This window comes from Zalophus californianus, chromosome 6, assembly GCF_009762305.2.
Source record: "Zalophus californianus isolate mZalCal1 chromosome 6, mZalCal1.pri.v2, whole genome shotgun sequence".
NCBI classification, from domain to species: Eukaryota; Metazoa; Chordata; class Mammalia; order Carnivora; family Otariidae; genus Zalophus; species Zalophus californianus.
Genome location: NC_045600.1, coordinates 108,419,171 through 108,434,921, shown reverse-complemented (window position 1 = coordinate 108,434,921; position 15,751 = coordinate 108,419,171). Strand labels below are relative to the sequence as shown.

The 15,751-nt window shown below is 56.3% G+C and overlaps 1 protein-coding gene and 1 long non-coding RNA gene across 8 annotated transcripts in view; one reads left to right on the top strand and one right to left on the bottom strand.

Moving 5' to 3' along the window:
* Nucleotides 1-15,751, bottom strand: part of CORO2B (coronin 2B) — a 129,317-nt gene that overhangs the window by 5,234 nt on the left and 108,332 nt on the right. For all 6 annotated transcript variants that reach the window (XM_027571602.1, XM_027571599.1, XM_027571596.1 and 3 more), the window contains 8 exons: nucleotides 8,471-8,620; nucleotides 7,652-7,816; nucleotides 5,713-5,829; nucleotides 5,472-5,576; nucleotides 4,848-4,944; nucleotides 1,157-1,269; nucleotides 721-811; nucleotides 358-497 (listed from right to left, as the gene is read on the bottom strand). In XM_027571602.1, coding sequence (XP_027427403.1) covers nucleotides 358-497; nucleotides 721-811; nucleotides 1,157-1,269; nucleotides 4,848-4,944; nucleotides 5,472-5,576; nucleotides 5,713-5,829; nucleotides 7,652-7,816; nucleotides 8,471-8,620 — 978 coding nt within the window. The remainder of the gene's footprint in view (nucleotides 1-357; nucleotides 498-720; nucleotides 812-1,156; nucleotides 1,270-4,847; nucleotides 4,945-5,471; nucleotides 5,577-5,712; nucleotides 5,830-7,651; nucleotides 7,817-8,470; nucleotides 8,621-15,751) is intronic.
* LOC113909925 lies at nucleotides 9,418-15,726 on the top strand. 2 transcript variants are annotated; one of them, XR_003515855.2, is made up of 5 exons: nucleotides 9,418-12,590; nucleotides 12,914-13,142; nucleotides 13,490-13,662; nucleotides 14,691-14,947; nucleotides 15,409-15,726. It is a non-coding gene; the product is annotated as an uncharacterized LOC113909925 (long non-coding RNA). The 2 variants fall into 2 exon arrangements; XR_003515854.2 differs by having other exon boundaries at nucleotides 14,691-15,726.

The following is a 15,751-nucleotide window of genomic DNA, read 5'->3' as shown; positions in this document are numbered from 1 at the left end:
CACTGCCACGATGCCAGGGAGGAAGGCAGTGCTGTAAGGCATGAGGCCAGGCTTTCCTCTGTTAGTCAGTAATTTATAACTCCCGTAACAGCAAATGACAACCCTGTTCTGAAATGAGACGCGAGTCTGGCTAGTGAGGGCCAGGGGTGGGGGTGGGGCATCAATATCGCTACCAGATCCCAGCCTCTATTTATTGGGGTCAGAGGCAATGGAAGCCAATAGCAGGCTACTTATGGTATTTGTCACAGAAAGAAAAATGCCCCAGATGGAGCCAGCTTAAAGGCCTGAAGCCCATAATTGAAATGTAAAGGTCTCGCTCTTCCAGGACCTGTGGACGTAATAACTTATATTCCTTACCTCGTTCTCTGTCCTGGGCGGGACATTCTCTAATAAATCTATTCCATTGACCACAACGCTCTTCTTTTCTTTGATGGGAGCCTTAAATACCATTTTTGAGGACTTCTTATAGCCTTCCTTCAAAGACATCAGCACAGGATCTACAGAAGGCAAGAGAAACGTTCATGCCGACAATTTGGTGGCATGTGAAGTGATGGCATCTTTCGTTCGCACCATGCTTGACAGCTGGTCGAGTGAGTGTGTGTGTGTGTGTGGGGGTGGGTCAAGCAGGAGGCTGCAGCGAGGGGCAATGGGTGAACCGAGCGAAGGCAGAAGCTGCAGTCTCGAAGCCTCTCCCGGGGAGCCCACCCGTGCAGTAAGTACCTCGGTTGATGCCCCCCAGCCATTCATCGGGGGTCAGAGCTGGCTCCGTGCCTGGCGTCATGGGGTAAATGTCTTCCTGGTAGGAATCCGACTGCAGGGGGGGAGCAGAAGAGTGGACAGATAGGGGCCGCTGAGAGAACCCCTGCTCTTCAGCAGTGCCTCCTGGCTGACCTCCCACCGTGCTCCCGCTGTCCTGCCCCCAAGCCTTAGCACTTGGGCGTCTCCCGCGTGGAATCCCCACCCTGCATTTGTCAGCAAGCCAGGCTGCCCCCACCCTAGAATGGCCCCCATCTTCCCCCCGCCACCCCCCAATTGGGCCCAAAGACCCCAGTCCACAGGAACTTCTTCTTCTGGGTTCCCCAGGCTTATAGCCTGTGGCGAGCCAGCTAGGATTGAGTGTGGGGGTCCCTTTGGAGCCCAGCACAGCCCCACTTACCCTCCGGGGCACGATCATAGAGATGGGCTCGATCAGGCCCTTGAGAGTCACCAGCTTGTAGAAGCGGAACACCTCGCAGGCTGACACATCCAGCCCATGCTTGGGCATGACCCCTGTGGACAGGCACACGCAGCTCTGTGGGATCCCGGGGTACCTCTCAGCGCCTCTCCTCCCTCGTGTCCTTGGTTCAGGTGTCCCTGAGCACTTAGGAGGCAATGATCTAGGCACAGGGCAGCAGGTGGGCTGGGGGCCAGGCTCTGTCTCTGGGAGCAACATCTCAGATAAGCCCCTCGGGCCAGATGTGCCTCACCAAGTGCACGCTTTGGAACTGGGGCCTTTTGTAACTGTTAGGGGCTATTGAAATATTTGAGTCTATTCCATTCTTTTGATAGATGAGACTCCTGCCGGTTTAAGGGAGGGGGCTTGCCCCAGGTCACAGAGTATGGCTAGGGCAGGGCCACTGAGCCTGTTACCTTCTAAAATAAACTAGTTTCCCTCAGCCTCTGTGTTTCTGGTCCTCAGAGAGAACGAAGGAGAGAGAAACCTTTCTCCATGCACCCTCGAGCCTGAGATTGCTGTTCCGTCGTATATCTGGGACTGACAGGGCGTGCCTGCATGAGTGTGTGCGTGTACTACTTATCCACGTGTGCACACTAGCCACCGTGTTCCTAACAGCGGCGTCTACTGTGTACCTACTGAGGAAACTGAGTGGTGTGGGGTTAGGAACGCAAGCTTTGGGGTCAGACACACTTGGTTCTGAGTCCTGACTCTGCCCCTCCCCCTGGCTGGGAGGTCTGGGGCAAAAAAAAACCTCACTGCATCTCTGAGCTTCAGGTTCCCTGGCTGGTTAGAGGCGGACAGTATGACCCTTCATGAGATGGTCAGGGGACTGAGCGAGAAGATGCTCGTTGACTGTCTGGCAACATCGGGAGCACAGATAACGTTAGTTTCTTTTTCCATGATGTGAACCTGAGTTAAGGTCCCAGCTCTCCTTGACTGGAATGGAAGGCTGCTTTTCCAGATAAAGGAATTCTAGGAGCTGGAGGGAAGTACTGTAAAGGTACCTGAGTGGGGTTTAGAGCCAGCAGACCTGGCTTTGAATTCTGGCTCTGCCACTTAGAATCTATGTGACCTGCTTGACCACCTCCTCCCACCCCCCCCCCCCCCCCGCCACTTGGCCAGTCACATAGATCTACTTAGCTACTCAGAACCTATGAAAAGTGCCTGGCTCCCGGCAGATGCTCCACAGTGGCCACAGATGAGGGGGAGAGGAGAAACAATTCTCCTTGATTCCTCCCTCCCCTCTTCCCTCTTCCTCAAGTCCTGCTGACCTTACTTCCTAAACACCTGGATTCATCGCCCCATCTTCCTGCCCCCTCTCCAGTTACCACCCTTTCTTGGCTAGAAGTCCACAGTGGCCTCCGAACTGGTCTCTCTGCCTCCCTCCTGTGCTTTCCAAATCCGTTCTCCCCCACTCCCAAACAAAAAACAAGAAAACCAAACCCGTTCTCCCTACAGAAGCCAGAGCAACCTTAGACTAACATTTCCGATCACGTCATGCTGTCCCATCTCCCACCCGTCGCCCAAGACAAAGAAAACCCTCCAGTGAGTTCCCAGTAAAACCCAAACTCCTTCCCCTGTATGACGGTTAACTGTATGTGTCTGCGGGCTCAGGAAAGCAGGTCACCCTCCCCAGGGTGGATGGGCATCATCCCATCCGCGGAGGGTCTGAACAGAACAAAAGGCAGAGGAAGGAGGAAGCCACCCCTTTTTTCCCTGCCTCACCATCTGAACCAGGACAGCTCATGCCATCTTCTCCTGCCCTTAGACTGGGATTCACACCGTCAACTTCCCTGGTTCTCGGGTCTTTAGACTTGGACTGACTTGGGTCTCCAGAAAGCCAGCAGATCATGGGACTTTTTTTTTTTTTAAGATTTTATTTATTTATTTGAGAGAGAGAGCAGGGGGAGGGGCAGAGGGAGAGGGAGAAGCAGACTCCCCGCTGAGCAAGGAGCCTGACACGGGGCTCAATCTCAGGAGATATATATTACATATATATATACATATATATATTTTTTTTCTGTTTCTCTGGAGACCCCTTCACGAATACATCCTTCTAATCCATCCCATGGCATCTGGGCCCTGCCCTTAGCTCCAGATTCACATCCCAACCCCCTCCCCATCTTCTGCCACGTTACAGAGCCTATACTTAATCACACTAACCTCTGTTTCTAGAACATGCCAGGCTCATTCTTGCCACAAGGACTTTGCACCGACTGTTCCTCCTGCTGGCCCTACTCTTCCCCCTTCCTGCCTTATAGATCTTGGCTTAAAAGTTCACCTCCACAGTGAGGCCTTCCCTGACTATCTGGTCCCCAAATAGCCCCTAGTTCTATTGCCTTATTTGAATCTCTGCCTAGAACTTACGACCATCTAGGATTTTCCTTCCTATTTGTTTGTCTGTTTCCCTTTCGTGGAATGTGAGCCCCACGAGAGCAAGGCTGGGTAACATATTATTTACCACTGAGTCTGGGGGCTGCCACCCAGTAAGTGTTTGTTGAATGACTATGTGAAAGAGCACCTGGAAGAACCAGGTGCTCTGCCAGGTGCTCTATCTAAGCTTTACAACAGCCCTACCTAAAGGTAGGTTTGGTTTTCCCTATTTTACAGATGGAGGAACTGAGCCTCAGAAGGGTGAGGTATGCATTTGAGTCCAAATGTAAATCTAGGTCTGACCCAAAGTCCAGGCTGCTTTTTATTCTACTCAGTGAAGAGGTGACAGTGAGGAGGAGATGACGGAGTCGGCGAAGGCTGAAGTCAGTGGAATGCTCATTGGGACCTCAGGCATATCTCTGGGCCACCATCTTGCTGTCAGTCACTGAGGTGGGCTTTTGGGCCCTTACAGCACTGATGACCTGGAAGCTGGCTCGCAGGCCCTATCCCTAACACCAGATCCCCAGAGGGAACAAGCCAGACTCGGGCTCCAAGGTAAGGAGGGAACAGAGCCCCGGACGAAACTCCTTCCAACTGGATGACTCTGACCCCAAGCAGGGAATTGCTGAATGATATGTGATGCCAGTGTTAGTTGACAGGAATGAACATTTTGCTGTAAGACTTTAGTGGTGGTAGAATGTGGGCTGTGAAGAACATCTCATCCCTGCCCTGACTCATGATGCTCCGTCAATCCCAGGCCCTCTGGGGAGCCTGGGGGTGCAGTGATGGGGGACCCCCTAGAACTTCCTCCTGTCCTCTCAGGCAAGAAAAGAGCTGCTCCTGAGGACTGGGTGGTGTGCTGGTTCCCAAAGGCTTCACGAAAGGGTCTGGGCCTAGACCTTGCTCTGACCTTTAGTTACGCCACCACCTCCCGCAGGGTCAGAACCACTTTGGGCTGCAGTCTCCCCATCTGCAGACGGGAGTGAAGACATGGTGAACACCCCTGTGGGCTGATGACCAGAGATGGTGGAGGACGTCAGGCAGCGCGGACTAGCAGTCAGTCAGGTGGGTGCTGACAGGCTGGCTGAAGAGGGCGGGATGACCTCAGGGCCAGCAGCTGTAGCTTCTATGCTCATTGCCCAGGAGCTATGGGCTTCTGAGTCTGCTATTTCATGTAAAGGCAGGGTGACCCATGAGCCAAACGTCCAGACTCTCTTTTATAGCATCACAGCCATGGAAGCCTCTGGACCACACTTACCTAGGCCTTTCTGCGGGGCTGGGGAGCGGAACTCCATGAGGTAACTCAAGAAGGGCTTCTCAGTGCTGATCTCGTAGTACCGGATGTTTCCATCTCCCTGGGGGCAGGGAGAAAGGAAGGGAGGTGAGGAAAGCAGCGGGTGGTCCTGGGGGTCTGCTGAAGAAAGCCTCTGGTGTGCCTCAGGGGTGGTCAAAAGACTAGGGAGACCTGGCCTCTAGACCCGGGGCCGGCTGCCACAGGGCACTGATGGGGGTGGTGGGGTGGGGGCGCCGTGTGTGTGTAGACAGCGCTTCTGATACACAAGGCCATATTTGCCAAAGAGCACCTGGCAGGTGCCTCAAATGCCACGACGAGTCTCTGTCCTCTACACTTCTGGCTCTGATCCTTATTCCGGTGTAAACCCCACCCCAGTGCACCTCTGAAGTCATTCCCAGTCATTGACCCTTCAGTAGGATTGAGTGGCAGACCCGAGGGCATGTTCTGATGGAAGAGAGTGAGAGCCCAAGGGGAAGACCAGAGAGGTTAGCCTGGTTCTTCCTAGGGGGTAGGGCAGGAGCAGGGGCACTATGGGGGTAGGGTCTCCCACAGGCCGCCCCGTGCCTCCCGCCCTCCATCTTCTACTACCTTTCCAGCCAGGTAGAGCATGTGGGTGTCAGCATCGTAGAAGGGAAACAGGAGGCCTGACAGCCCATCAATTTCCTCCTCGATCAGGGGCATGGACAGGTCCTCCTTGGGGTGGGGGGAGGGGATGAAGACCGGTATCAGCCTGTGTCCCGGCAGGATGGCACCTTACCTTCCCCGACCCCGGCAAAGCCCCCAGAGCGACCACCCTTCTGTGTCACCATCTGGCCTCCCCATGGCTGACCTGGTCCCAGAGGGCGATTTGTCTCGTGTTCCACCTGGACACCCCTGTCGTGAGAAGCCGTTTCATGTTTCCCAGAAACACCACCCGGTTCACTCTGTGGTTTTTGCAGTTTGCCTCCTGGTGGGGACAGAGAGAGCAGGTAAGCCAGGGCCCCGGACACTAGGGAAGTGCAATGGGCTGAACGGGGCCCCCAAAAGATCGGTTTGGGCCTTCATCCCTGGAGCCTGTGAGATGGGGCCCTTAACTGCTTTGCATCATCCAAGTGGGCCCTAAAAGTCATCTCGAGCATCCTTGTAAGAGGTAAGAAAAAGGGAGGCGCTGCAGACACACAGCGGAGGTGATGTGACTCCAGAGGCAGAGATTGGAGGGATGCGGCCACAAGCTGGAAGAGGCGAGGAAGGGTTCTGTCCCGGAGCCTCCCGAGGGAGCGCAGCTTTGACTTTGGACTTGTGGCCTCTGGAACTGCGAGAGAAGCACTTTGTGTTGCTGTAAGCCAAGCCCCTGACGGTGGAAAGTCCTTATAGCCGCCAGCGGGGGCTAACGCAGGTGCTGTGGAGCAAAGGGGCCCTGGGGCCAGGAAACCAGGCCTCGCTGTGTGTCCCAGAGGTGGGGGGGCTTGGGAAGGGGGGCTAACGTCAGCCGTGCCAGGTGCTCTCAGCGAGGCATCTCTTCCAAGAGTCATGACAGGACCTACTGACGGGAATCTCCGAGGATGAAGATGAGGCTCAGGAGCACAGGGGACTCCCTGGGTCACTGCTCGGCGACTTGCTTCACCCAGGGCTCCTTCTAAGCAGGCCATCCTCTGCCACCTCCCCCCCCCGCCCCTGCCTCTCAAGTCATGACCCTTCCTCTTCCTCCTAACACACAACAGCTCTTTGCTGGGATGAGTCAGCATCAGGACAGAAACCAGAGGCTTGTGGTGCAGTGTCACTTCCGGTCCTGCCCAACGAGTGTCGTCCCCAGGGGTCCCACCTCGCCGGCCCGTGTCATGTCTGTGAGGTGGAGCTTGGAGTCTCTGCTCTTCTGCTCAGCAGGGGCTCTGGGGGCCACTGGCTGGGCTTGGATTCTAGCTCCGCCTGTAACTAAGCTTCCATCTCAAGCCCTCTCCAAGGCTCAGTTCCCCTGTGTGAAGCGGGCAGAGTAGCCGTGCCCACCTTCGCAGGCTGTCAGGAGGATGCAGTGAGTCATGACGTGGAGCCCCACAGTGAGCTGGGAGTCAAGGCTGCTGGATCCTAAGGATGCTAGTAACTCTGAGTGTGATTATCTGTAATGGTCGTAGTACATGACTTTCTGCTCTTGCAAGTTCGGACTCTTCCGAGATAAACAGCACCGGGTCGAGCATCAGTCCTTTCTTGTGTAGGAGGTAAACCTCACATTTCATCCACATTTTCCACCCCACCTAGCCCCTCGACTGGCATGCAGTAGGTGCTCAAGAAGTGTTCACTTCTTACTCCCAAATGGCATCTAATTCCTTCTTCACAGTCAAGACCCAGGAGACTCAAAGATCAAGCTGGAGCTAAATTCACCAGCAACCTCCCCACCTGGAGCCGTCCTGGGGCTGGTGCCCTGAGCCATCTCCCTCGGGCTCGTCCCATGCAGGTGGCTGGGCAGTGAGTCCAAAGCCCCCTTTCCTGGGCTCATGATGGGGCTTGGGGAACACCCCGGGATTTGTGGGCTGAAGGGTGTCACCAGAAGAATCCCACCTGGGAAGAGGGGTACAGTGGGGATGAGAAAGGGTACCGAGGTCCCTCCCCACCCAGACTAAGGCAGGGTCCCTGTGAGTTGAGAAGAACCCAGAACACAGGGGCTGGTCCATGGAGGTGCAGGCCATGTGTGGGGGAGAAGGGGAGCTGGTATAGCCTTTTCCTCTAGGCCTGACTAAAAGCCACGGCCCAGATCCTGACACCTGCCCTTTCCCTCAAAGGCTGTGGGGCTTCACCTGCAGGACGCGGCCGGAGCGGGGCTCGATCACACGAAGCTTCTTGTCCTTGCACGTGGTGGTGAGCAGGCTGCCGTCCGTGTTGAAGGACATGCAGAGGATCACATCCGAGTGGCAGTCTATCATCTTCACCGGCTCACCCACGTCCAGGTTCCAGATGAGGACCTGTGAGGGGAGGGTAGGCATGCCGGAGGCAGGTCAGCCCTGAGGCGTCTGTCCCTGGTCTGCACTCAATGGCCCTGGGAGAGATGTCCCACGTGGGGTCGGGGTGTGCTGGGAGGTAGGACGGGGGCATGAAACTCTGTATCAAAGGCTGATGCTCCCTGTCGCACAAATCTGCTACCGTCCCTCAGCAGAGCCCAGCCCCAGGGTTCTGCTACTAGCAAGAAGGATCAATGTTCCTGGCCAGGGCCCATGACTGGCACACCTCTTTTGAGGGCATGCCATTCTCTTCCCTCCAGCAATTCTGGTTGCTCCTTTTTCCTACCAGGAGGGCAACAGTCACTTCTGGATTTAAGAAGTGGCTCCGGAGAGGGTGTGGGCATGGAGTGTGGGCATTCTCTTCTAGTCCGTCAGGGCCAGAGAAACCAGGGGGGCAGCCTCTGTGGACCCCAAGAATGACAGGGCACACCGAAGATGCCCAGTCCTGTGGAATGAATGAATGAATGAATGAATGAACAGACAGACGGGACGATGTTGGTGAACATGCTCAGGAGAGTAACAGTACTCCTACAGGTGGCTTCTGAAGAGTCCTCCCTACCCCCCCCCCACCCCCAGCACTGAGCTGGCTTGGGACACAGCTGCTGTCAGGCTGCTCACCTTGTAGTCATAGCCAGCACTGAACAGGATGTTGTTGGTAGTGGGGTGCCACTCGACCAGCCCCACGCGCCGGCTGTGCCCGTGCAGCTCCAGGAGAGCCTCTGTCATGTTCCGCTTCAACCCCCCCTCGGGGATCTCCCAGATCCGCACCTGCAGAGCGGGGTGGAGGGCCGAGGCTGGGTGGGCAGGGCCAGGGGCAGCCCCTGCCGGCCCTCTCCCTGAGACCCCAGGCTTCCCCAGATCTGTGCCGTGGGACACCCCCTGGCCCGTCCGGTGGGCAGAGCCTGACTGAGGTCCGGGGGAGGCTCCAGGACGCACATCACACAGTAAGCACCTCTCGGCGAGTGTCGTATTAAAAGTCTCCCTCTGCTTCCCACGTCCCACGCCCTGCTAAGAGCTCTGACCTCAGCCTCGGCAGCTCTGTTGGTTTCACACGGCCCTGTCCCTCACTCTGCTCCTCACCAAGGTGGACTCGAGAGCAGAGGAAAACCCATCTGGGAGGCTGGGAGGCCCAGAGTCTCTCCTGAGAGGTGAGGCTCCAAGGGGCAGAGCCTGATCAGATGTTTGGAGCCTATACCAGGAGGACGGGCAGAGCCTGGATGCAGCTGCTATTTTCAGTCTTGTAGATGCTGGTAAAGAAGCAGAAAGAAGGGCGCCTGGGGGGCTCAGTTGGTTAAGCGTCTGCCTTCAGCTCAGGTCATGATCTCCGGGTCCTGGGATGGAGCCCTGAGTTGGGCTCTGTGCTCAATGGGGAGTCTGCTCCTTCCTCTGCCTCTCCTCTCCACTTGTGCTCTCTCTCTCTCTAAAATGAATAAAATCTTAGAAAGAAAGAAAGAAAGAAAGAAAAAGAAAGAAAGAAAGAAAGAAAGAAAGAAAGAAAGAAAGAAAGAAAGAAAGAAAGAAAGAAAGAAAGAAAAGAAAGAAAGAGAAAGAAAGCAAGCAGCAGAAAGAGATGATGGGCCAAGAGGAGGATGGGACATACAAAGGAACAGAGAGCAGAGACCACGTGGCCCCAGAGAGCGGAAGTGCGCAGTTGGTCCGCCATCTTTGAGTACCCTCCGGATTACTGACAACAGCCCCGGGTGGGCTTCCATTTCCTGGGCCAAACATGCTCTGCCTAGTTGCGACTGTTTCATCCACAAATGGGAGAAAAAAACTCTTTGCCTTGCCTTGCCTCCTGGAGGAATAGAATGAGATGCTAGTTGCCCAAGTTTGTAAACTGTAAAGTGCTCAAAAGACCTAAGGAATTCTCATCCTTGTTATAATCGTTGTCAGCATGAATGCTATTGATTATGCTCTGACTAGAAAGAGCACACGTCTCTACAACTTAGGGCACCTTTAAAGCAAATCTTTTGAAAATCTGAACTCCACCCTTGCCAGTAAGGAGAAAAACTGGAAAAACAGCTTTGAGATACCATTTATAATCTTCTAAAGTAGCCAACTGGGAGGTGGGGGGAGAGCCGAAGTTGGCAAGATTATATACTGGAACTGGTAGATGCAATCGGTGTTGGTAGTATTATAAATCTGAGTAATTCTTTTGGAAGCAATCTGGCAATCTTTTGCAGGAACCATAAAGACATTTATGTCGTATTGCTTGACCTGGTAATTTCACTCTGAAAATCCAATATAAGCAAAAATCTCCGTGCATGAAGGTGTTCACCGCAACACGGAAAATTTAGAAACACTCCAAGTGACCGACATTTGGGGAGCAATTTAGTATGTCATGTTATTATGCGATATTAACTAGTGGATGATAATTCTGAAGCCTATGAATAAACACGGAACTCCAAAGGCAGTCCGCAGGACAGGGGGGAGGGCTGGCAACTGGGGGTGCCCCCAAGGCCTTTCCGGTGGCGGTTTCCCTTCTTGTTGTGTCCCCCGAAGACCCAGCTCTGCACATGTAGACACGGGAGGCCTCAGGGTGAGAAAGCAAGTTCAATCAAAGGTTTGGGGTCACCCTTTGGTGTACCCTTCTCAGTTTAACAAACATGCTGGAGAAAAAGTTTCTAATTAGGGGACCCTTCCCCCAACAGCCTAATTCCTGAGCATCCAGCTAACCGAGGCACATCCCTGGGTAATGTCCCATGCCAGGCGAAGGTAGAGGCATGAGGGAAGCTGTGAAGTGAGGGTCTACCCAGGCTCTAATCCCACCCACTGGCTGGATGACCTGGGAAAGCCAGGGGACCTCTCCGAGGCTCAGGTTCCTTGTCCAGTTGATGAACAGAGACAGGTGCACCATTTAGAGGTGTGTGGGTTAAACTAAACTGGGCTTCATGTCTTTGTGAGTCTGAGGCTTTCTAGCCAGATGAGCTGACTTGTTAGGAAGACAGCTCTGCCTAGGAACCCAGGAGCTAAACCAAGGGGATGGGGAGGGCGGGTTGTGTCTGTGCCCAGGTTCAGCCTCTGGGTTGGATCCGAGTCCCAGGGAGCCGAGACCTGCAGGGGGAGGCCCAAAGAGCAGTTTTCACCAAGAACTGTGAGATGTAGGATCCCAGGCGGGGCTGGAGGGACCCGATGAAAAATGTCCTGCAGAGAGGGAGAGAGGTACCTTCCCATAACCTCATTTGACCCCAGCCACTTCCTTCCCAGTGTTCTCATCTGCACTTTGAGGCAATACTAGTTAATCTCCCCAAGTTCTCTGCTTTTGACATCAGTGAGTATATCCCTGGGGAAGGTGGGAGAGACTGGCTTTACTTGATCTACTGCTACAGCGAATAGTTGGCCCCAAGCGCCATAGGAGCTGGAGGTCATAGTGGGCCTAAGTAGCTGGAAAAAGGAATTCCAATCCCTTGGTATTCAAGGGATTTGTTTGAAGCAAAGAAAGGATGGGTGTGGGAGGAGCATTGTGGATCTGCTCAGAGGTTGCTTCAACAGGAAACCTGATAGGGCTGGAGGAACCGGATTTCTGGAAGGAAGGGGTGGAGAGCTGGGGCAAAATGCTCTCCCTAGCAAGTCAGCTGTGCCCCTTCGTAGGTCCCTGGGTCAGAGCCCTGTTTAAGTCAGTTACATTCAATCCAACAAAATATGCTCAGAGTCTGCCTGGGTCCCACATACTAGACTGGGGGCAGCTCACAGTTTTGTGGGGGAGACAGCAAAGGATGGTTAATAAAACTACAAAACCAAGTGTCCCTGTGCTTGGGGAGGGAGCAGCAGGACAACAACGTGAGAGCCTTTGCAGTCTGACAAGCTCTGTTCAAATCCAGGCCCTGACCTTACATGGCGGGCCAAAGCCTTCCTTCTCCTCTGGATTGAATCTCACACCTTGGAGAGGCCATGCTTTGTCCTGCTTATCTATCCCCAAAAAGAGAGCAGCTCCCCAGTGCCAAGTATGCAGACATCACCTTTCTGGGGGCACCGACGACCTGCCAGGCCATCCTGCTGGATGGCTGACTCCTCCGTACAGGGGTGCGATCTTCTAAGTCCCACCTTTGCCTTCGGTGCAAGGGACAGTGCTTGGCACATCCCTTTGGAATGCATGAGCCAATGGAAGAATCCTAGAAGCCCAGAAACCTTGCTATCACATCAGCAGCAGGCTCAACAATGAGTCAGCCCCCGACTTGGAGGGAGCTGGCCAGCCTTGATTCTGGCCGGTGGTGAGCCGGGTAGATGGGGATTCACCCCTGTACTCCTGGTTTGGAAAGGGTGGGGGATTTCTCTCTTGGATCTTGAGGTTCACCATTCAGCTTAGTCTTTTTTTGGAAACCAGTGACAGAAGGCCTACCTGGGGGCTCAAAGAGCAAAGAATGAGATGCAGAGGAAAGAGCCCCGGGTCTCCAGCTCCAGCTCTCTGACTCCCCAGGGGCCCTAGAGTTCTTAGTAGACAAGAAACATGAAACATTGTATATTCGTTTGGCTCTGATGCTGAGTCCAGTATGATCTCCATTTGACAGGAGGGCAACTTGTGCCCAGAGAGCTAAAGAAACTGTTTCAAGGTCACAGGCCTGGGAAGTGGCAGAGCCTATAGGCCTGCGGACTCCTGAGCCCAGCTACAGAGCCACACTGTCACTCGCTCTGCAGTCCCAGGTCTGTGGGCGAGGCCGCCATCAGCCCGTTGACCTCTCTTGGGCTACTGTCCTTCCATCGCTGGAAGGGGCACGGTGCTCCCTTCCAGCTCCGAGAGGTATCAGTTCTCTAGCATGCGTGTGTGTGCGTGTGTGTGCGTACGTGTGTGCGTGTGTGTAGATGAGAAGGGCAGGGTGGTGGGTGGCTTCTGGATGCTCCCTGCTGGGCTGACATCCTGCCCCATCCCACTCCCAGCTCCTCGGGGAGGGGCATCCTTTCTGGGAGGTGGGGGTGGGGTGGGACGGCAGCCTTTGGATAAAGGAGCAGAGGAAAAGCTGCTGAGCTCAGCCCACCAGGGAGAGGGGCCTGCCTCCCCCTCCCTTCTGGGACCACTCTTTCCCCTCTCCTTGAGATGTCAGAAACCTCTCCCTTTCTCTGCAGCTGCTGGGCCTCTGGGAAGGCTGGGAGCATGAGCTGGAAGCCCGTAGAGCCCTTCCCTGCCGCCTGCCAACCACCCGCCCTAGCTGCAGCCGAAGCTATAAAAAGCACAGCCGTTCAACAATAGGTGACATCACCCAGCGGCGGAAAGAACTGGATTCTGCCAGATGCCAGGGAGAGTTATGGCCCCTACCTCTCCCGCAGGACAGGAGCCCATTGGGAAAGGGCCTGGGTATGTGCCACCGGAGCCCTGGAGGGACGGGGTCAGACTCCTAAGGCCCTCCTCGGCTCTGGGGGAGGGGCTGGGCATGGGGCCTGGATTTCCCTGGAGGTTTTTCAGGGGTGGGGGATATGGGAAGGGAGCTGGGGAGCAGGGAGGGCTTGCTGACTCCCTTCAGTGTCCAAGCAGAGGTGGGCAGAGAGACATGGGGACCCGGGCCAGACCTGCTTCCACAGCTCCTCTCCAGCTCCCCAGCCCCCGTGAGGAGCATGGTGCCTGGCACTGAGGTCTGCGGACAGGCCTCCTCACCTGAGCTGGGGAGCTGCAGGCTCCTTCCCCTTCTGTGCCACTCCTCCCAGGCCCTGCTTCGGAGGATGCCTCCCCGCTGTGCCCTCGGTGGGTGTCCGGGCTGGGCCCTGCTCAGAGAAGACTCAGAGATGTCAATACTGAGTGTTGGATGGATCCAAACTGCCAGGCCTGCGTGGCTCCGTGCCTCAGTTCCCTCACCTGGAAACCCAGGACCGACAGTGAGGTGCTGAGGGGGGCAGGCCCTCCCTGTGCCCCGCCTCCCCGTGTGACCCTGGGCCTCAGGGACCTTCTCCGGGAGGGGCTGCTCCAGCCTGGGGGACCTGTTGGCTCCACTGGTCCTGAGGTTCTGGGGGGTATGGACACCTGACAGGGGCTAAGTGGGGGGGGGGGGGGCGGCAGCTGGACCAGGGGTGGAACGAGAGCTTAGTTCCTCTCTGACTGAAGACTTCATCTCCTTCTCTGTGGCTTGGGGGGGCCCCCCCGGGCCAGCCATCCCCGCTGTGCCCGCAGGGCCTGCTCTCCTTTCCCTTTGTCTCCCACCCCTGGCAGCCTCGCTCCTCCCTGGGTGCTCCCCTCCTCTTGGCAGAGCCACATCCCGGGGCTGGTGGGGCCCTCCCCCGCAGAGCCAGCCGTGACCCCTGCTCTGGCCTGCTACTCCCCTTCCCTGACCCCCGGGGTGCGCAGTGTCCCCCACATATGTTGAGATCCTTCCCCCTAAGCTGATAGTATTGAGGTGGGAGGTCACGAGGGTGGAACCCTCCGGAACGGGGTTAGTGCCCTTATCAGAGAGCTTCCCGAGAGACCCCAGCCCTGGCCGCCACGTGGGCATATGACAAAAAGAAGGCCCTCCCCAACCATGCTGGCACCCGACCTTGGACTTCCGCCTCCAGAACTGGGAGCAATGAACGCCTGCTCTTTATAAGCCGCCCGGCCTGGTGTTTTGTTACAGAGGCTTGGGGCCCGAGACCCTCCCCCCGGGTCTCCTTCCACCCCTTCTCTGCTCTCAGTCCTGCTTCTCCAGGGCCCCGCTTTCTCGAATCTCTCCCCCCACCTCTACCCCTCCCCTTCTGGCAACATGAATCCCACCTCCCTGAGCACAGGGCCCTCTGTCCCACCTCCGTGGCGCAGTGACTTCATTCTGCGTGGCACTTCAGTGCGCGGCCTGTCCCTGCCCTTCTACGGGTGGTGTTTCTGGGGCAGGACAGACCAGCGGGCGCAGTGTTAGGCACAGACCCCTTTTCCTCCTCACAGCAACTGCCCAAGGCCCATCTCATCACTGCTGTGACACGGAGGAGCAAAACTGAGGCCCAGAGAGGGCAAGTCACCTGCCCTTGGTCACCCAGCCGGCAAGCGGGCAGGCGGAGATGCAATCCCGGTCCGTGCGCGGGGATCCGAGTGTGCGAACTGAAGAGAGCCGCTCCCCTAGCGGAGTGGGCGCCGGGCCTGACGCTTTTCCTGCAGCCACAGCGTGGACGCCTGGTTTATTAGCCGGGCCCGTGGAGCAACAGGTGCCTGACTCACCCCCGGCGGAAGTAAGGTGCTGAGCTAGAGCCGGGCAGGGCTGCCCCGGTCAGTGACCCCCCTGCCCTCGCCCTTAGTCTGGCAGAGATTTGAACCAGAGGTGGAGCCAGGGTGGCCACTGAGTCCGAGAGCCCTGGCTTATCTGTCCGTCCCCTCACCAAGCTGCTCACTGCTCCTCTCCTTCCCAGCCCGCTGCCCTGGGGAGAGGGCCAGAGGCTTCCAGCCCGGAGCATGTGGGTCGGTGTCCTGACGAACCGTGGCTGAGCAGGGGGAGTGGGGCCTGGGCGGCCGGCAGCCCTCCTGTACTTCCTAGCATGGGGCCTTGCCCGGCCCTCAGTGTGGGGGTGGCCGTGGCCGTGAGGACCAATGGCACTCGGTATGAGGCAGCCCCGAGCTGGAGCGTGTCTGCTCCCTCATGGCTGGTGACAGGCACCCAACACCTCAGCAGGCAGAGACGGAGCCAGCTGTGGTCGCTGGCATGCCTCCTTGAGTTCCCTGCACCCCGAAGAGCAGGATGGGCATTTCCTCCACCTGCTGTCTCTCCTGCTGCCCCCCTGTGCTCGCCGCACCGACCCCTGCGCCCTGCAACCCCCCAGCTCCAGCCGCATCCTGCCCAGCCCAGGACAGGGAGGACGGTCTTCTCTTGAGACCACACACAAGTGCTGAATCACATACTTAAACTTTGTGTTTTAATTCTCACCTACAAAATCAACACCTCCAAACGACATCACACTAAAGGCGCAAGATCTGCCAAATATTCCATGGATTCGCTCTCTCAGTCCTTTTCCTAA